Source organism: Girardinichthys multiradiatus, chromosome 6 (assembly GCF_021462225.1).
Source record: "Girardinichthys multiradiatus isolate DD_20200921_A chromosome 6, DD_fGirMul_XY1, whole genome shotgun sequence".
NCBI lineage: Eukaryota > Metazoa > Chordata > Actinopteri > Cyprinodontiformes > Goodeidae > Girardinichthys > Girardinichthys multiradiatus.
The window spans coordinates 36,137,293-36,156,985 of NC_061799.1; the positions used below are offsets into that span (position 1 = coordinate 36,137,293).

The following is a 19,693-nucleotide window of genomic DNA, read 5'->3' on the forward strand; positions in this document are numbered from 1 at the left end:
TTATTTTACAAATAAAAATCAGAAAGTACTACATGTATTTGTTTTCAACCCCCTTTGAATGATACCCTTAAATAAAATCCATTGCAACTAGCTTCATAAAGTCAGTGAATTAGCAGACAGAGTCCACCGGTGTTAATTTAATCTCAGTGTAAATACAGCTGTTCAATGAAGGCTTCAGAGGTTTGTTAGAAAACATTAGTGAACAAACAGCACCATGAAGACGCCAGAGATGACGTTGCACAACAATTTAAAGCAGAATAAGGTGATAAAATAATATCCTATGTGTTGAGCATCTCATGGAACACTGTTCAAAACCTCCTCCAACAATACAGAGAGTATGGTGCAACAACAAACCTGCCAAGATATCAGAGAAACAGCCAGGAGACCACAACTAACTCTGGAGGAGCTGCAGAGAACTGAATGAAATCAAAGAAGGGTTAGCTTGTGGTTCACCGCATTGCATAATGAGAGGTGCAACAAAGGTGTTATTCAGAGAAACAACAGAGAAACCCACTGAAAACTGTGGAAAAGCTGCAGAAAACCACAGCTCAGGTGGGTTAATCAGTTGACAGGACAGTTATTATTAATGCAATCAAATAATCTGGCATTTTGCTGTAGAAAACTGGTAAGAAAAAAATCCATTGCCAAATGAAAACTATTAGAAGTCACATTCTCAGTTTGCCACAAACCATATAGGAGGAACAAGAAACATATGGAAGAAGGTCCTCTGTTCAGCTAATTTAAACTGAACTTTTTGGCCAACATGCAAAGTGCTATGTGTGACGGAAAGCTAACTCTGAAGAAATCATCCCCACTGGAAAACATGGTGGTGGAAGCATCATGCTGTGGGCATGCTTTTCTTCAGTAGAGAGAGGGAAGCTGGACAGAATTGATGTGCCGATTACAGGGAAATTCAGGAAGAAAGTCTGTTAGAGGCTGTAAAAGGCCGTAGGAGACTAGAGGAGAGGGTCACCTTCCAGCTCGATGACCCTAAACCTAGAGCCAAATCCAGACACAGTCAAATCCAGCTGAGAATCTGAGGCACGACTCTCTTTTAGGTAATTTTGCATAAAAAATGAGCAAAAACTACAACATTTTGACCTTTTGCATTTTATTTTCCTTCCAAAACCGCTCATATCAGTCAAGATGTGGACAAAAGCGTTGCCTTTAAGTAGCAGCCAAATTCCTAGAGTTTAAGTAAAAATTAAAACATACAACCATACTTCTTGTAGCATCTTTATTCTTCAGAAATATTTGTAGATATTGTGTTGGTCACAATCTAATGTGGATTCTGGAAAAATTGCAAAGAACAGATCTAAAGATTTTATACCAACTAATAAATGTAAGTCCCTCTATTTTCAGAAAACGTGTAATCCATGGTTTATTATTGAAAAGCAGTTTGGCAATGAAAAGGTTCAGAAAATGTTTTAAAATGCAGTTTGATTTTTCCAACTGGTCATTGAAAAGTAAGGGCAGATGAAATGTTGATGCAGAAAACAACAGAAGCAGCTATATTTCTCTATTTATCAGCATAAACCTTAAAATGCAATGAAAATTAAAATGTAATTAAAAAACACATTCAAAATGTACTGCGACCAAATGAAAGTTGTTTTTAAACCATCTATTGCAGCAATTCTGATGTAGTAATGTACATTTACTGATCGTTATCAGTATTGAAGTTTTCATACTTTGTGCTTTTATTTTCTAGGTGTCTGACATTGGTTTCCGGTTATGACGCGGTTTCTCTGGCAAACTTGACCGAGCTCAGGCTGCTGCTCCCCGCATCCCCGCTCTCAGGTCCAGCTGCTGCAGCGGGGACGCGTTGGCTCGGTTCGGGCGGGAGGTGATGTGGAGTAAGTCCCCGGGGCGGATCCACAGCTCCATCCCGCTGCCGCGCACCCACGGCCCGGAGCCAGAAAAATAAAAATGACTCATCCAGTAACCTTGATACTCCTCCGGGAATGACAGTGGAGAGAGGAGCCATTGATCAGCAGGATGCAGCACAGAGCACCAGATATGATCAATGAAACAGGATGTGGTGTGTAAAAGCCATTCAGACCCAGTTAGCCCTCCTCAATCACACACGTCTCCAGACTTTCATGCAATTCTCTCATACAAACTGAATTACGTGGTTGTGAACTTGTCATTCTTTTCAGCATTCATGTTTACTTTGGTAGTTTTAAAGTGTAGCAGTAAAGCCAAATGTAACACCAGATTTCTGTCGTTCATGTTAACGTGATGGGATTTTAGAACTGCTCAATGGAAGGAAAATTATGAGTAGTTTCTCTTATTTTGAAAAGTGTGGCATGTGTTTATGTTCAGCCCCTTTTACTCTAATGCCACTTAATAAATTCAAGTACAACCAAAGACTTTTGCAGTCTCCAACAGGGTTTTCATTCAGGATATCCCTGTATTTAGCTTCATCCACCTTCCTATCAACTTTCACCAGTTTTCCTGTCCCTAAGGACGAAACATCCCCACAGCATGATGCTACCACCACCATGTTTTAACATGGGACGGTGTGTCATGTTAGTTTTCCACCCAGTTTTGTAGGCCGAACAAAAAAAAAAAAGTTTAGTTTTGGTCTCATCTGACTACAGCACCTTGTTCCGCATCTTGTCCCCTACGTGGCTTGAGGCAAACATCAAATAGGGCTTCTTTTGGGTACCATGAGCATCTTTATCCTTGTGCAGCCTTTTATTTTAGATGCTTGACCGCATCTTGGTAGGTCTGCAGTTGTCATACGTTTTCCATTTTCAAATGGAGCGAAACATTTTCCACAACTTCCCCCCTGATCTGTCTGCTTTGTTCCTTGATCTTCACGACACTCTTTGTTCTCCAATAGACCTCTAAGCTCATCCCAGAACTTGTGTATCTGTAACTAAAACTAAATTACACACAGGTGGACATAAAACTGTATTTACAGGTATCAGATGCAAGCTTAACTTTTATTTTTTTGTAATAAATGTCTAAAACTGTGGATGTTCACAATTATGCGCTGCTTTGCGCTTGCCTATCACATAAAATCCCTATAAAAACACAAGTTTTTTTGTTGTTGGCTAAAATTAAAATGTAATAAAAAGAAATATCAACAGCCCAAAATTGTTTTATTAAACTCATAATCGCTGTTATAATGCTAAGTACACCATTTATTAACTTGAATCGTCATTTAATAAAGAATCTCTTAAATACCAGCTGTGTTGCATCACATGAGAAGCTTATTTCTGAAGCAGTTTGGAGTCATTTGGGTACTGAGAGCTTTACAGATGCTGCATTTACAATTTTTACCAAAATTGTGTCTATATGACGTTGCGTTGCTGCAGACAGAGACACTAAAGTGATTCACTGCACCTTAAACAGTTTCCCCACCAGAGGAAATGACCTTTACAAGTCTGCAAAACTTCAAAAAAAAAAATCATCCGACTGAAGAAGAGAAATTTATCAGTTCGCTTCATTTTTGGATGCTTCATCAAAGTTCTCCACAAGATCTGTAAAGGATAAAATGAAAGGAATATCGGTATTACATATAGAAATAGAAGCAGATGTGCATAAACAAACAAAAAGTGATTTAGTCATAATACTCTACACCTGAACATGTTTATTTAGGACTTCGAGAGCTTCGTTTCTTCATAAAAAAAGGTCTAAAATAATTGTGCTACTAACAGATCTTATAATAGACACATTCGTTTACGGCAACTTTCTGCATTTCTACCTGGAACATCGTCGTCGTCCTCTTCTGCATTTTCTTCTTTGACAGCTTTCAGCTCCATTGCTGCAGAAACAATAAGACGAAATTTTAAATAAAAATTGTCTCAATTTGTAAATTTGAGTATTAAATGCTGAAACAAAGCTCTTTTAATTTTTTACAGAAACTCTCAAACATAAATCTGTGCAGCTTCAGAGATTCTACACTAAATTGCTGCTGCACAAATCCGTCACCAAAGATCTGTGCAATCGCACAAAAAAAATGTAGAAAGTTATGAAAATTCCTCCAGAACCAGCTGGTAAAGTCTGAGTCAGTCATGTGTCTGCAGGACGCTTGGTTGAGAACTAAGGGAGAGGCTTCACTTTCCACCTCTATGTGGATTTCGCCTTTATTTAATTGAAGTCTTAACCCTCAGGTCGTATGTTTTCCAAATCAGCAGTCAAGGAGAGGTCAAAGCATCATTTAATTAAATAAAAAAACGAGTGCTTGACATTTTCTTTCTTATTTCATAACATCACACTCTTATTTTGTTTGTTGAATAATTGAAACATACTCAGGAATTTAATTAGCTTAGATAGATTTACTGCTTCCAGGTGAGACCACCATTAATATTAAGATGCTGCAAGCTGTGAAGAGTAACTGACCAGCAAAGCAGCAATCCCCTGAAATGGTTTTAAATTATATTTGGTGAGATCTGAGGTCTTTAAAATGCTTTAAAATAAAGATTGAATAGCAGAACAGCCAAATTTAGTTACCATGTGCAAATAGTAACCCTCCCACTCACTGTGAGAAGAAACCCAGTTGAAACTAAATTCCTGCAACACTCTCAAAACACTCTGAAAGGTGGTGTGTGTGTGTGTGTGTGCTGTCTAATTTTCTGTCTTTTAGACGAGAGGAAAACAGCAATCACTCCTGTAAACAAAACAAAAAAAAAAACAAGATAGTCCTCATCATTTCCAGCATCACCTTGGAAACAAAAATCACCAAACATGGTGGTGACAGCATCATGCTGTGGGCCTGCTTACAGTTCAGGCCCACAGTCACAGTTCATGATATATTTATTATACATAAAACATCATGACAAACCAAATCTGTTAATCTGCCTAATGAGATCGTGTTTCAGCTGCGTGCTCACATTGCCGTGGAAACTGCTCGGCCAGCTTGCGCAGGCTGCTGAGGCTGTCGGCTCCCAGCTGGCTCAGGATGCCTGGCAGCATCTCCGTCAGCTGTTTGGTCTCGGCGTGGCCCGTGATGGCGAAGGTGTTGGCCGACAGAGAAGCCTGAACCTTGGGGTTGTTGAAGTGAATCACTGTCCCATCGTCTTTTATCATATTCACCTTAGGAAGGAAAAGATTTTGGATGAGAGTGTCTATTCTGATCTGTGCAACAGTCTGCATGTTTAAACGCTAAATGCACTTCAGTAGTTGCACATAAAGGTTGTTGTAGGTTTTTTTTTTTTTTTTTGGTTTGTTTGTTTGTTTTTGTAATTTGGTGCATGTCAAACACTTTGTGTTAAGTGTGTTCGCTGAAAGCTCTCTAAAAATAGACGAGATGATAAAATAACTGGGGAATGCTTTACTCAGGCTTTTATCTTCCCTTACGTCTTATGACACGATGTTAGATAAAAGATTCAGGATTCTGGGACAAAATATATCAAAGCAGTGAAAAGACAACGGAGACATTGACTTCTACTTTGATAGCTCACCTCCTCTATCCCTGCAATGTTGTTCACTGCCAGTTTCTTCAGTGATCCCTGCAGTTTTTTGTCATCAGCTGTTGCCGTTTTGTGAACAACCTTTTTCTTCCTGCGGGCCGTCCCCTGAGAGAGCAACAGGTTTTGATACCAAAAAAAAAAGGAGGGTTAGAGTCTGCACATTGAATCAAACACAACTAATGCCATCAGTTCACATCTTCTTTCCTGTCTTGAACATCAGTTTTCTGCTTAAGACAACTAGGACTTGTAAGGATTATGATTATTGATTAATTAATATTCATCAAGAATGATAATTTAAAAGCATAATTTGAAATTTATTTTTATTTCTTAACCAAAAACCATTAGTTACAAATAGAAATCAGAGATGTCCTCTGGTGTTGTGATTATGGGCTGAAAACTCTTTAATAATTAAAAATTATTAACCAAACCACCAACTGTCATTGTTTATTCAACCGCTTCACTGAAGGTGGGGGAACTTCGACCTTGTTTTGATCAATAAATCACTCTTGCACGAAATAAATACAAACGCTTCTCTTAATTATATATATGAAGATTTATTGAAGCTAAATAATCCTGATATACTATTATTCTGGTCCAAAAACCTTCACCTAACTAACAAGCACCGTTCTACACAAAGGGAATAAAAAATGACTACCTAACAATAATAATAAAAGAAAAACATATATGCGCATTTAGTGTCTATGAAGATCAAACCAGCAGTTTTATGGATAAAATGTGTAATTTGGGTTAAATGGAAAGAAATCCTCCTGGTGTTCTGATGTCTCGATCGCAGCGATCAGCTGATAAAACGGTGGGGCCACGCCCCTTTAGCCACAACCAGCTGAACGCCCCAAATCTTGACAAAGGGTCATAAAACTCTGAGGCGAGAACTCAGTGGAAAATCTCCAGCAATAAAACTGGATCAAAGAGTGGTCGGGCGAGGTCCAGACAGCAGTTACTTTGAATGGAAAACTTTTAAAAGTCCAGCTTCTAACTCCTGGCTGATTTGAGATCAGCCAGACAAACATTAACCACACACAATTCAGCAGCGCTTATCAAAATCAAATCAAAATCAAAATCAAAACACAGCTCAGCATAAAACACTTCAATCTGTAGATGCATGCAACAAGTTAATACCTGAGATTAACTACTGGTGATCCTACATCAACTTAACTACCTCATCCTGAACAGACCTCTAAATGCACCTATCTGGTTTAATATGAAAAGAACGAAATGACTTTGACGTTGATTTCTGCTCTCCACCATTTCAAACACTTAATTCTTGATAAATAGAATTTTTACTTTTGTACAAAATCATCTAACCTTAATTTTCCTGCAACTATGCTTAGTTTTAGATTAGGAAACAGCAGCAAACTAGCCTAAAAGACACAATGGGCTTAAGCATTTTAAAACAAACACTTGGTGAATTTTATGCATTCGTAAGAAAAATAGTTGTCTGCAAGAAACAGAAGTGTTTTCCATGCAGGTTTCTTCAAACTTATGAAACCAAAATCTACACAACATAAACAGAACAATTTTAGTCACAAGGAAATCACAAATTAGGTTATTAATCACATTATGTGGTTCATTGTTGCTAGCCACACCCAAGCCTGATTACTGGAAGATCACAAGAATCTAAGAATCGCCTATACAACACGAAATAGGTGAAAATATCTCAAAATCCAACACATCGTGCTCCAATCTAAAGAAATTTAAGAATAGATTATTGAAAACTGAGTCATTACAAAGCCATTTTTACGGCTTTGGAACTCCAGCGAACCAGAGTTAGAGCCACTTTCCTCAAGTGGAGAAAACAGTGTTGGTAAACCATTCTAGAACAGCAGGCACACCAAAATTACTCCAAGAGCACAACCAACATTCATCCATGATGTCACATGTAAAATTAATTTCTGAGATGCATGAGCCAACATCATATCTAGGTCTAGTGTTTGCCAACAAATTGTAAACCAGCACTAAAAAAAAAACCAAAAAACTTGTGGATCGGATGCCACAAGTTGACTCAAATTCACATTTCTGAACAACAATATATTGGGTTTCTTTCTTACTATTTCAAAAGTTTATAAATGATTAGCATGAACTTTTGAGAATCTGTTTGCACTGCCTTTCAACCCCTTTGTTCATTTCGTCCGGTCAGCAATCAGTGTCTGGGGTCGTTCAGTCCCCCAATGGGGCCCTTCTGTTAAAGCAATCACATAACATGCATGAGCCATTCCCCAGCATTTCCCCACATATTTGTAAGTAATCCGATACAATAGAGGTAAAGCATCGTGAACCTGTTACGTAGGTATATTACTATCAGCAAGTCTAGAGCTGATGTTTTTGCTCCAATCAATTGATCGCTGACTACACCGCTAGCTGTGCTAGCTTTTGTTTAAGTAAAATATTTTTACTTCAATGGTTAAAATATATTCTAAGGTAACCTTTTCCCTACCAAAAAAGAGGTGATAGTTAACCTGACCCCTGAAGACAAAACATTATTCATAGTTGGATCACTGGATCTTTCACGGCTACATTTAAAAAGAAAACTTTTTAAATTTGGCTTCTTTTTGTTATTTTGGGCCACAACCTTTTCAAGGTTTCAAAGTAAATTAAGGGACATGAATTACTACATAAGTTCAGCGGTTTTTAACTTGCATGATTTCTGTATTAATTAAAAGTTACTTAATTGCTCTTTCAGATGAAATTCGTATTTTCGACAAGCAACTCTTTCGTAAATTTTGCTAATGTACCTACTTGTATGAAATGGCCTTAGCAGCTAATTTACTTACATATTTGTAACACTTTGAACCAGTCTGTTGGTGCAGCACACCCTGGGTGGGGTGTGTAAAAACAGAATTTCACAACAGAAACAAAACTATTACCACCTAGTGCGTTGCTAAAAAAACCTCCCAGAAAAATGGGACCAAAGTCACAGGGGCCCCAGATGAAGGAGGCCAATGTTCTGCCTGACAATAGAAATGCTGAGGTCAGGAGGAAAACTCTGACAGGTTCCAAAAACCAACATGCTTCTTAACATGAAGAACAACTGATCCAAGGGAGGACAAATCTAAATCAACTGGTTACAAAAAAGGAATGTCAAGAAACCTGAAAACGGTACCTTTCCTCCTATCCGGACCTGTGCTTGAAGTTTGGCGAGCTTTTCTTGATTCATAGTGTTCTGTAAAACAAAACAAACTTAATCCAAACCAGAGCAGCAGAGCTGCGACTTTACACAGATGAACGAACTACTTTATAACTAAGCAGAAATGTAAAAAAAAAAACAACAAAAAAATCACGCCTGTTAACAGTTATATTAAACATTATACTTCTATAAAGTGACAAAAAAATAACAAAACGCAGATTTTATGTAGTCATTATTATTTCGAAATAACATTTTCGTCAAATATTAAGCTAATTAGATTGATAATACACGCGAAACTAAGCTAACGTTAGCTTAAGATTAAACTAACAACACAAAACAATGTAATTTAAATTAATAAAGACCTCACTAAGAGTTAACCAAATCATTCAAAAGATAAAAGCACCACATGAGATGTTTAACCCAAGTTAAAGGGTTTATTTACCTGCAATAAGGGATTATGAGTCCGTTGAACAGATGTTGCTACCAATGAAGTAGCACGGGCTAGAGCACAATTAAGCTAACAGCAGCACAACCAAATTCCGGTTCTAGTTTTCAGAATAAAAATTCTATAATTTACAATTTTTTTGAAACTATTCCCAATGGTCGTAAAATATTTTTTATAAACTACAAATAAACTATTCAGAATGTATATCATAATCAATCGACATGGACAGAGTTGAGCAAATACCAGTTTCCACTTTTCAAGTAGGGCTTTTAAATGTACCTTTTCGGATGTACTTCCAGTTTTAAAATTACATTTTGTTGTCCAACTTCACGTAAAGGCAGCATAGAAGAAGCACGCGGTTGTGTGGATGTGATGTCACGTGGGAAGCAACTGCCGCATGCGTATTATCATCGAGGGGAGAGTGTGTCACTTTAATGGTGCGTTCAATGTACACTCAGAGGTCGAATTAAAATCCTAAATCGGAAAATATAAACCGGAACTCGCAAACCTGGAGACCATGACACGATTTTGCTAACGATTGGAGAGCAAAAAACAAAACAAAAATAAACTGTGTTTATTTTCATTTATGACAGTTTTTATCAATAAACAAGTCAAACTGACAATACACAATGTCTGCTCACGGACATGATCTATAAGAATATAAATGGCTAAAATGCAGAAATATACATTGTAGTTAGCCTGCTCCATGAACACAAAAATGAGCACACCTCAATAGATTTCCGGCCTGCGCTGCTAAATTGGACGTGACGTAATTTCCACGGTAATCTTTTGATTTCCGAGGCAGCTGAAACGCAGCATTGCTAAAATTACATTTATTGTGAAATATTGCTGTTGGACATCCGGGTCGTGAGTGATCACGTCCGCTACTTGTTAGCCACAGCTGTAGAAGAAAGCCAGGCAAAATGCAAACGTCTATAGTCAATATCGTCGTTTTCTCGTTGCTGCAGATTTTATTGTCTTTTTCGTGTTTTCAAGAGGCTGTAGAAGCAGCCAGCGGAAAAGGTGAGCTGGTATTTGGAGTAGAACTGATTTAAGTAGATAATATGTTTATGGCTTCACTGAAAGTGTTCTCCATAGAAATAGATATTTGTCTTTGTGTTCACATCCAGGATCACGCTGTGTCTGCTCTTGAAGAATCATCAAAATACGTGTTCTTTCATCAAAGACAAATATTAAATTCCAGTTTTTCTGGTTCGACGTGTTTTGCTGCCAGCGCTTTCAGTGTAATTGTCGCAATATGGACTCGACCAAAAACAATTACCTAACAGGACATTCACAAACATTTCAGTTCAGTGACTTGTAGAACTGAAATTAAACTTTTTTTAAATAAAAACAACAACTTTAAAGCCATTTAATCAGTTAGCCAGGAGTACTTTCTATAGGACAGAAAACCAAGAAATGTACACAATAATTTGAATGCAGTAGGTTTCAAAAATTTCTTTTGAATGAAAAAAAGAATACACATTGTTGAAAACAGCAATAGCTCCCTCAATGACTTTCTATCAGACACAACACAGAAGCACCGAAACAGAGGCACTTTCTATAGAACAGAAAAACAAGTCGAGATTAATGCGTTGATGACAACATTACCTCTGTCAATGTGTGCGTTCCAGGAAAGACACACAAGCTTTGCTCTAAGGGTACTTTCTTTGACAAAGATAAACAAGGACATTACACAAAGTTACTGGTAGCAACAGCTCTGTCAGTGGCGCCTTCCGCAAAAGATAGAAAGCTTAACACAGTAGCAATGGGCCAGCAGTACTTTCTATGGGTACTTTCTTTGGTCTGTCGATGACTTTGTTCAGGAAAGAGGGACAGTTGAACCCAGAAAATTTGTCCCATTAAAAATTTTCTATAGGCCAGTGCTTCTGGATTCAATTGTGTCCCTTTCCAGGACAAAGCTATTCCCAACAGTGATTGTAAATAATGCATCAACGGAGAACAGCAGGTGAAAATGGTCATTAAGTCTAGTTCACTGTAACCTAGGCTATTATGACATTAGGTTTTGAAAAAAAATTAAAAGTTTCAATCCTGGTCTTAAATTTGAAGTGTGTCTTGGAAAGTGTCTGCATCATTGACCAAAACTAAGAGCTGGTTCCACTGGAAAGGAGCCTGATATCTGAAAAATCTGCTTCCCAATCTATTGGTTAAAACTCACAAGTCAACCTGCAGTTTAATAAAAGATGTTTTTAAGTCTGGTATTAAGTAGAAGGTTGTAGGTTGTTGTTGTGTTCTCAGATGTTTAGACCCGCCCTGCTGCGTGTAATCATGACACCAGTTCTTTGTTCCAACAGGATTTGGAGATAACATTCACTGGAGGACGCTGGAAGATGGCAAAAAAGAGGCAGAGGCCAGGTGAGCTAAAACTCTACTTCCGGTTGAGCAAACATTAACCCATGGCCTGAAAAGAGGAGCGCCACGCCTTCATATCAGCCATAGACTGGACCAGATAAACAGTGGCCTATCTCGTTGTGTAGAAAGTGTTTACTCTGATGTACATTTGGTGGAGTTGGAGTTGTCCTCTGATCTCATGTGGTTTCTTTGACAGCGGGCTGCCAGTCATGGTCATCATTCACAAGAGCTGGTGTGGAGCCTGCAAAGGTATAAATGTCTGTTTGCCCTTTTTACTGGAAGCCATCTCTGAACAAAGGAAACATTATCTTCGGTATTCATTGGAGCTCATAAAAATGAAATACACAAAGACTGAACTGTTCTGTCATCTCTGATTATAAAGGTCAGGATAATGAAGAGCCCTAAAACTAACAGGAACTAAAAGTCTTGCTTCATGCCTCCAAATACGCTGCCTTTTACCATTTAATCACTTCACAATGTCAGTTTTCCTTCCTCTTACACCAATGAAAATTGTTTTCACAGTTTTTAGTGTGTTCTGCTTGAATTTCCAGAGCTAATGAAAAGCACCGACTGTCACTGAGTCTCATCCAAACAACTACAATGGCTCAGTTCAGCATTAATGAACTGAGTCGGAGCTCAGTTGAGGAGATGCCCTGATTTTAGTTCTTCACAAAGCAATAATCACAGCTCAGCCAACTCTAATGTGCTGAAAGGTGAATCTTTCAGGTCTGGCAAGACCAACAGGGAAATGCGGGTGGTTTTTAGTTATAATTATCTGTCAGAATCACCTTCTGTTTGTATTTTTCTACATACAACACGTAGAAAAATCAGTTCAGTTTATGTATAGAGGTGCTATAGTAAAACCAAATCACAAGAAAAAAGTTTTTCAAGGCTCTGAACCAGGAATACTTTCTATGGGAAAAACAAACGGAGCGCACAGAGTTGATGGCAGCTTCAGCTCTTTCAGTGACTCTGTTCAGGAAATAGAGATGGCAAAACACATAAGCACTTAACCTTGGCGAAAGAAAATACCTGAAAGCATATTTTTAGGATTCAGTCAGGGTGAAAAGGAAATAGGGGTTCAAACAGGATGTTGGAAAATGTCAGATTGGATTATCTCAAAGCTTTAGTATACATTTTGGATATTTGAATGTTTTTCTTTAAATATTGGTTTTAAATGTTTTAAGGCTCAAATTGATGAAAATAAGAGATTTAAAAATCTTTAAATTTAAGTAAAGACTAAATGCAATAATTTTCTTTTTAAACAAACCTCTGTTTTATTTTCAGCACTAAAGCCCAAATTTGCTGAATCGAGGGAAATCTCTGAACTGGCACACAACTTTATAATGGTGAACCTGGAGGTAAGAAACTGCAGCCACTTCATTTGTTCTGTTCAGACCTTCTTAGAAAACCTTTCCGGAGCTGTGTTTTATCATTTCTTCCACAAACCATTTCTGAGTCTCCATGTAGTCAGTCTGCAAATATTTCTGTTGTTTGAACAGGACGAAGAGGAGCCGAAGGATGAAGCCTTCAGCCCGGACGGTGGATACATTCCCCGGATTCTCTTCCTCGGTATGAAAGTCGCCCTCTGCATGAACACCCCTTGGGATTCCTGTTGGAGAAACTGATCTGAATAAATTGGAGGTTTAGTTTTAATCTTGTTGTGAAGCATGAGGTTCCTGCAAATATGTTCTGATAAGAGCAAGAGTAAAGGAAACCACAGGAGAAAGAAGAATGTCAGTTATAGTCAGTGGTTTATTATGTCCCTGTTGACCAGAACCTATTCCATTTGGACCACTTTATGGTATACAGGTTATATTTCAGCCTCAAAAGGTTCTAGTTTGTTAGTTTCTTCTACAATTTGAGCCCATCAGTCAGTTAAGGTGGGTCAGCTATGGAGCTAAATTGGGACAATAAAGTTTGTTCAAACGAAAAAAATTTGAACCTGAAAAATAAAAGTTTGTTCAAAAGAAAAAAAAGTTCAAAATTACTTTTCAGATTCAAGTTTTGTTTCCTTCGAACTTTCAGATTTTTTTTTCGGCTTCAAACTTTTGGCCCTGTTTTGGCGTGGGGGGCGGGGCCTCAGATCATGGGGGTGCGGAATCATGACTGACAGCTCAACACAGCGGCTGAGCAACATATTCACAGCTGTTGCATTCAGGGACCGTGGGAAATAGAAATATCTGTTATACATCATCAATATTCTATACATATATATGTGTTTTTGGTTTTGAAAGATAACATGCTTCACCGATAGAAGCAGCTTACGTGAATACACGACGCGCATCTCAGAGGAGAAAATATGATCTTGACAGAGTTGCGCAGCATTTTAAGTCCATGTTGGAGATTTCCCATACTCTCAACATCAAGCAAAAGAACCGCCAGACTAAGCAGCGGGAATGAAACCAGATGCAAAACGAGCCGGTATTTTCCGAACATCCTTGCATAATTAAGCCTGGACTTGTCTTCACATGGACTGGACTCGGGTTTCGGTTTCTGGTGCATTTTTGATTAAAACGTGTTTGGTCTTCATTTAGTGAAATGACTCACAGCCAGGGGCAAACTGGCATACGGGGCAACCGAGGAAATCCCCGGTGGACCGCTGGCTTAGTGGGACGGTGGTTCACTTATATATATATATATATATATATATATATATATATATATATATATATATAGACCACAATAATGTTAATGGATTTTAAGCCATTCTTCTTGCAGGATAGTGGCCAGGTCACTACGTGATACTGGTGGAGGAAAACGTTTCCTGACTCGCTCCTCCAAAACACCCCAAAGTGGCTCAATAATATTTAGATCTGGTGACTGTGCAGGCCATGGGAGATGTTCAACTTCACTTTCATGTTCATCAAACCAATCTTTCACCAGTCTTGCTGTGTGTAATGGTGCATTGTCATCCTGATATACGGCACCGCCTTCAGGATACAATGTTTGAACCATTGGATGCACATGGTCCTCAAGAATGGTCCGGTAGTCCTTGGCAGTGACGCGCCCATCTAGCACAAGTATTGGGCCAAGGGAATGCCATGATATGGCAGCCCAAACCATCACTGATCCACCCCCATGCTTCACTCTGGGCATGCAACAGTCTGGGTGGTACGCTTCTTTGGGGCTTCTCCAACAGATGGATCAGTGCAGCTGCCACAATAATGGGGGCGCTGTGCCGGTCCGTTGTGGTGAAGAGAGAGATGAGCCGAAAAGCAAAGCTCTCAATTTACCGGTCGGTCTACGTTCCTACCCTCACCTATGGCCATGAACTTTGGGTCATGACCGAAAGAACGAGATCCCGGATACAAGCAGCTGAAATGAGCTTCCTCCGTAAGGTGGCCGGGCACTCCCTTAGAGATAGGGTGAGGAGCTCGGCCATCCGGGAGGGGCTTGGAGTAGAGCCGCTGCTCCTCCACATTGAGAGGAGCCAGTTGAGGTGGCTCGGGCATCTATATCGGATGTCTCTTGGACGCCTTCCTCGGGAGGTGTTCCAGGCGCGTCCCGGCGGGAGGAGGCCCAGGGGACGGCCCAGGACACGCTGGAGGGACTATGTCTCGGCTGGCCTGGGAACGCCTTGGGCTCCCCCCGGAGGAGCTGGAAGAGGTGTCTGGGGAGAGGGACGTCTGGACGTCTCTGCTGAGTCTGCTGCCCCAGTGACCCGGTCCCGGATAAGTGGAAGACAACGAGTACGATTACATTCACAAAATAAGAGATGCCTAAGCCAGCGGTCCACCGGGGATTTCCTCGGTTGCCCCGTATGCCAGTTTGCCGTGAGTTACTTCACTAAATGAAGACCAAACACGTTTTAATCAAAAATGCACCAGAAACTGAAACCTGAGTCCAGTTCATGTGAAAACAAGTCCAGGCTTAATTATGCAAGGATATTTGGAAAATACCGGCTCGTTTTGCATCTGGTTTCATTCCCGCTGCTTAGTCTGGCGGTTCTTTTGCTTGATGTTGAGAGCATGGAAAATCTCCAACACAGACTTAAAATGCTGTGCAACTCTGTCAAGATCATATTTTCTCCTCCTTCTATCGGTGAAGCATTTTATCTTTCAAAACCAGTCACATTTATATAGAATATCGATGATGTATTACAGATATTTCCAGTTCCCACAGTCCCTGAATGCAACAACTGTGAATATGTTGTTCAGCCGCTGTGTTGAGCTGTCAGTCATGATTCCGCACCCCCATGATCTGAGGCCCCGCCCCCCACGCAAAAACGGGGCCAAAAGTTTGAAGCCGAAAAAAAAATCAGCAAGTTTGAAAAAAAAAAACTTGAATCTTTTTTTTTTCCAGTTTCAGAGTTTTCTTCAGTTGCAAAACTTTTTTTCAGTTTTCACATTTGTTTGGGGGGAGGTTCAAAATAATTTTCCAGGTTCAAATGTTTGTTTTTTTTTACTTTTATTTTTCAGGTTTAAATTTTTTTTTTTTTAACAAACTTTATGGCCCCAATTTAGCTTCATACATAACCACTTACAGTTTATTGTTTTCTTTGCTCCCACAGTTAATATGTTTAGCAAGTATTTGTGTATAAATACATACAGCAAGTACATGCATTTAGAACATATTTTTAAGGTTCTAAAAATATGTATATTTCTCTAAATTATACCAATTATATCTTTCCTTTTTTTGTTTTTGGGAAGTGAATTCAATACTTTTTTGGGTGAGTTTCAGGTTTGATGTTTTAATTAATCTGCCATCAGAAAGGATTTTTTTAAACATCCATTTTAGACATTTGGTTAAGTTATTCACCTTAAAGAGGAATATTTTTAATTTATGGACCTTCACAGCACTGGGGTCGATTTGGGTGTTAAAAGTCCGCCATAAAGGTTGGTCGGTTAAACGATGCAACTTGCGATTTAAATAAACCAAAGATTAAAAAGTATTATTGTCACTCTGCTTTGAGGTAAAGCTAGACCCAGAATGAGATAATTAGCTAACAATTGTTGTGTTCCAGGTGGTTATTTGCGATATACAAAACAGTGATCCTGCGTAACGATAAATTTGCAGTATGTTGTGCATCCCTAGTAAATAATTACATTGAGTGATTAAAAGTGAACTGGCATTCATTTGGAATAAACCTTTTTGTGTGACTTTTATTCCTCCCCCAGATCCAAGTGGCAAAATTCATCCTGAAATCACTAACAAAAACGGGAATCCCAACTACAAGTACTTCTACAGCACCGCCGAACAAGGTAATGGTGTAGAGTCAGGAGTTTCACTGTGACGCTGAAGTTTTTGTTCGAGTAGCCAAACTGATTTAAACCTTGAAAGTGCTGATCGGTGGTTCTGCAGGATTTCTGACAAGGTTTCCCTGCACCTTTTGATGCCTTTTTTTCACCCCCCACCCCTTTTCCACGCAGTCTTTTTACTTGACCCACACAGATTATTGTGAGACGCCTGCTTAAAAAAGCTTAGAAATGAGATGGAGGAAAAATAAATGTAAGGGCAAAAAAGACAAATGTGGTATATTTTAAGAAAATTGAAAACCCTTCAACCAAAAACCTGATGAAAGATATGAGAGATGCATCGTCCTTTAATTGTTCATCTGCTGTATATCTTTCAAATCTAATCTGAACTTCTTCACATTTTGTCACATCACGACCAACAACTTCAATGCAGTATTTCAAAGAGAAGGAAGAAGAAAGACACAAAACGTCCTGTTTGTTGATTTCTAAATGCCACATAGAGGTCACTGCATACATGTGGAAGAAGGTGCTTTTTGTTCTACAAACAGAGCGATAAGTGGTGGAAAACTAGCATACTGTCCCCACGGTGAAACAGGGTGGTGGCAGCATCATGGTGTGGGGATACTTTCTTTGCTTTTTTCTTAGCAGGGACAGGGGAGCTGGTCTAAGTTGATAAGATGGATGGAGCTAAATACAGGGCAACCCTGGAAGAAAACCAGGCTGCAAAAGACTTGAGACGGAGGTTCACCTTCCAGTAGGACAACGACCCTAAACATAGCCGGACTACAATGGAATAGTTTAGATCAAAGTATATATTGGTAGAATGGCCCAGTCAAAGTCCAGGCCCTAAATTCAGTTGAGAAAATGTGACAAAACTTGATCTTCAGATGCTCTTCTTCAGACCTTACTGTACTTGTACTAGGAGATTTCAGTCTCCAGATGTGCAAACCTAGCCGAGACGTACATGTGTTGGTCACATAGAATCATTGTGGTAAAATGGGAAACACTTTACGGCATATGAATACTTCTGCAGGACACACTGTGTATCCTTTTTTTATGCATAAATAATTCCTGGGTCAGTGTCGGTTAGCTTAACAAATAAATAATCCAAAAATAATCAGCTATTAGACAGAAAACAAATGGAAAAGTAAAATAAAGAGACCAAGAACATTTCAAAGATTACAATAGAAGGTGGCTTCTTGGAAGCAGAGACTGAGATAATTCAAGACTTTTGTTGCCCTTTCTTCGCTGGTGTGCTAATTTTCTCCTTTGGCTCCTTTCTTTCTCAGTCGTGTCTGGTATGAAGGAGGCGCAGCAGAAGCTGACTGGTGACGCCTTTAAACAAGGCCACTCAGGGGTCGAGCTGTGAGGAGACGAGAGGCGAGCTCCATCAAGGCTGTAAGGGCTACACTTCCTCTACATGAGCAGCTGAGCTCCCTTCAATATTTCCACATCTAACGGTAGAAAGTAGACTGTTTCAGCTGATTTTTAAAACCACAGGTGCATGAGTATTCTTTCCTGTCCTGCATTGTTTTCCTGGCTCTGCAATCATTTCCCCCAATGTTTAAATCATGTATGTTTCTAAGTTGCCCTTTATTAAATGTCAATGCAATTTACTGTACTTGGTGTCTGTAGGGGATGTTAGCCACGTTAACTTTCCTTTATTAGCTCCCAGCTGCCTGCGCTGTTTAATGCATTCAATGTTTTTTTTATTAGAGAGCCATGACATTTATTTCTTTGGCATTGACAAGTTGAGAAGCACAAAATGGCCATGCATGGGAGTCAATTATGCTTATGCAGAGATCAAGGTTATTTAAATGTCAGCATCTTGAAGGAAAGCCTCAGTTCATGGAGTTATTAAAATAAATGGTTTCCTAGGAAATTTATTTCATCAGGAAAATTGTTATATTAGATGTATAAAATCTGTCCATTTGATTTGGTTAAATTTGATTTAAAATATCAGGATTTTAGTTGGGATTTTTTTTAAACAGTGCTTTTCATTTAAAACAGGCATTTTGTTTAGAAAACAGTAGGGTGGGTTGGTGATCCTCCAGGTGCTGGTGGTCTGCAAGTTTTAGACGCATCCCTGCTCCAGCACATCTGGCTAAAATGAATGAGTTAGAAATTCTCCAATCCAGATCTCTGCCTTTGCAGATGTTTTGCTGCAGGGCTGAATATTAGGAAAACAAGTTGCCATGTAATTGATCATAATTGAGGCGTTTTATCATCCGAAATCTAAAATCGAAAGTTCGTCCAACTGGCCCGAGATATTTGCACGTGGCGAGTTCATCCATGTCCCTTTGAAATAAATGCCTACCAAAAGTTGCATCAAAGCAGCAATATGCGATTGAGATATTACACGGATTAATACTGCGATGGAGCTTTATTTTCCAGCGTTTACATGTTGGTGTTGTATAAGCTTACATAAACAACCACAGGTATTGTAAGCCAAACTCCAGGATTTTGTGCCCATATCTTCAATCAGTAGGACCTGGATCGGTACCTTAGCCAGACATCTGATCCAAAAATGGTAACGGTATCCGTTCCATCTCTAACTCATCTCCAGATGAGTTAACAGACATCTGGAGAACGTTGACAGCTGGTGAGGCATTTTCAACCAGCCTTATTAAAGCGTACTGGGAGCAGGGACTGCACTCCAGGACTGAAAACCGCTGCGTTAGACCGAAGGATTTTCAGGGTAATTTTGTTGGTATAATTGAAGATGCTTTATGTCCACTGCTGACGTTAAAAGAAAAATAATTACTATTATCCCAGGAAAAGACTGTTATGCCAAAGATGAGCTGTTTTATTAAAAATAAATGTATAACCTCATTTTTTTCTCTCTCCCCAAGTCAACTAATTTAACACCTAAAGCAATGTGCTTCCAAAGATCCTCTACTGTATTTTACTTGACAATAATCACCATGTGCAAACAAGTCTCTTACCTGATTTACTATTTATCTTAGTTTCTGAATACTAGATAATCCTGCCATATTAAGTGTTTTAGTTCTGCTGCATGTCTTTTTTTAAAACTCTAAGAGGAAAAAAAGCCGATTTACATGTCTTGATGTATTTTATACACGTGAAAATAAAAGTTTGTTGTATTGGGTTGTTT

The 19,693-nt window shown here is 39.0% G+C and overlaps 2 protein-coding genes and 1 long non-coding RNA gene across 4 annotated transcripts in view; 2 read left to right on the forward strand and 1 right to left on the reverse strand.

Moving 5' to 3' along the window:
* LOC124869961 overlaps positions 1 to 3,189 on the forward strand; it is a 4,364-nt gene extending 1,175 nt beyond the window's left edge. The window contains exon 2 of the long non-coding RNA XR_007038697.1: positions 1,709 to 3,189. This is a non-coding gene — a long non-coding RNA (uncharacterized LOC124869961). The remainder of the gene's footprint in view (positions 1 to 1,708) is intronic.
* LOC124869960 (transcription factor BTF3 homolog 4) lies at positions 3,091 to 9,364 on the reverse strand. Of its 2 annotated transcripts, none has more exons than XM_047368253.1 (6): positions 9,287 to 9,364; positions 8,539 to 8,598; positions 5,412 to 5,525; positions 4,842 to 5,043; positions 3,713 to 3,772; positions 3,091 to 3,488 (listed from the first exon to the last, which is right to left on the reverse strand). In XM_047368253.1, the coding sequence occupies exons 2-6, from the start codon at positions 8,590 to 8,592 to the stop codon at positions 3,442 to 3,444; spliced, it is 477 nt and encodes a 158-aa protein (XP_047224209.1). In that variant the 5' UTR covers positions 8,593 to 8,598; positions 9,287 to 9,364; the 3' UTR covers positions 3,091 to 3,441. The 2 variants fall into 2 exon arrangements, with proteins under 2 accessions (XP_047224209.1, XP_047224208.1); XM_047368252.1 differs by lacking the exon at positions 9,287 to 9,364 and adding an exon at positions 9,005 to 9,100.
* Positions 9,365 to 9,867: 503 nt separating this feature from the next.
* On the forward strand, positions 9,868 to 19,686 carry txndc12 (thioredoxin domain containing 12 (endoplasmic reticulum)). The gene is made up of 7 exons (XM_047367325.1): positions 9,868 to 10,030; positions 11,323 to 11,383; positions 11,577 to 11,629; positions 12,668 to 12,741; positions 12,883 to 12,952; positions 16,501 to 16,584; positions 17,868 to 19,686. Exons 1-7 carry the CDS (start codon positions 9,931 to 9,933, stop codon positions 17,945 to 17,947), a joined length of 522 nt encoding a protein of 173 aa, XP_047223281.1. The 5' UTR covers positions 9,868 to 9,930; the 3' UTR covers positions 17,948 to 19,686.
* Positions 19,687 to 19,693: the final 7 nt, after the last annotated feature.

What these genes read in the sequence shown, in the direction of transcription:
- LOC124869960 (XM_047368253.1), bottom strand. Translation starts at nt 8,592, where the DNA reads ATGAATCAAGAAAAGCTCGCCAAACTTCAAGCACAGGTCCGGATAGGA. An exon ending in ACATTGCAGGGATAGAGGAG is followed by an intron (nt 5,044 to 5,411) that starts GTGAGCTATCAA and finishes TTCCTTCCTAAG; the next exon opens with GTGAATATGATAAAAGACGA. An exon ending in CGAGCAGTTTCCACGGCAAT is followed by an intron (nt 3,773 to 4,841) that starts GTGAGCACGCAG and finishes TTGTTTCTGCAG; the next exon opens with CAATGGAGCTGAAAGCTGTC.
- txndc12 (XM_047367325.1), top strand. Translation starts at nt 9,931, where the DNA reads ATGCAAACGTCTATAGTCAATATCGTCGTTTTCTCGTTGCTGCAGATT. An exon ending in AAAAAAGAGGCAGAGGCCAG is followed by an intron (nt 11,384 to 11,576) that starts GTGAGCTAAAAC and finishes TTTCTTTGACAG; the next exon opens with CGGGCTGCCAGTCATGGTCA. An exon ending in TCCCCGGATTCTCTTCCTCG is followed by an intron (nt 12,953 to 16,500) that starts GTATGAAAGTCG and finishes TTCCTCCCCCAG; the next exon opens with ATCCAAGTGGCAAAATTCAT.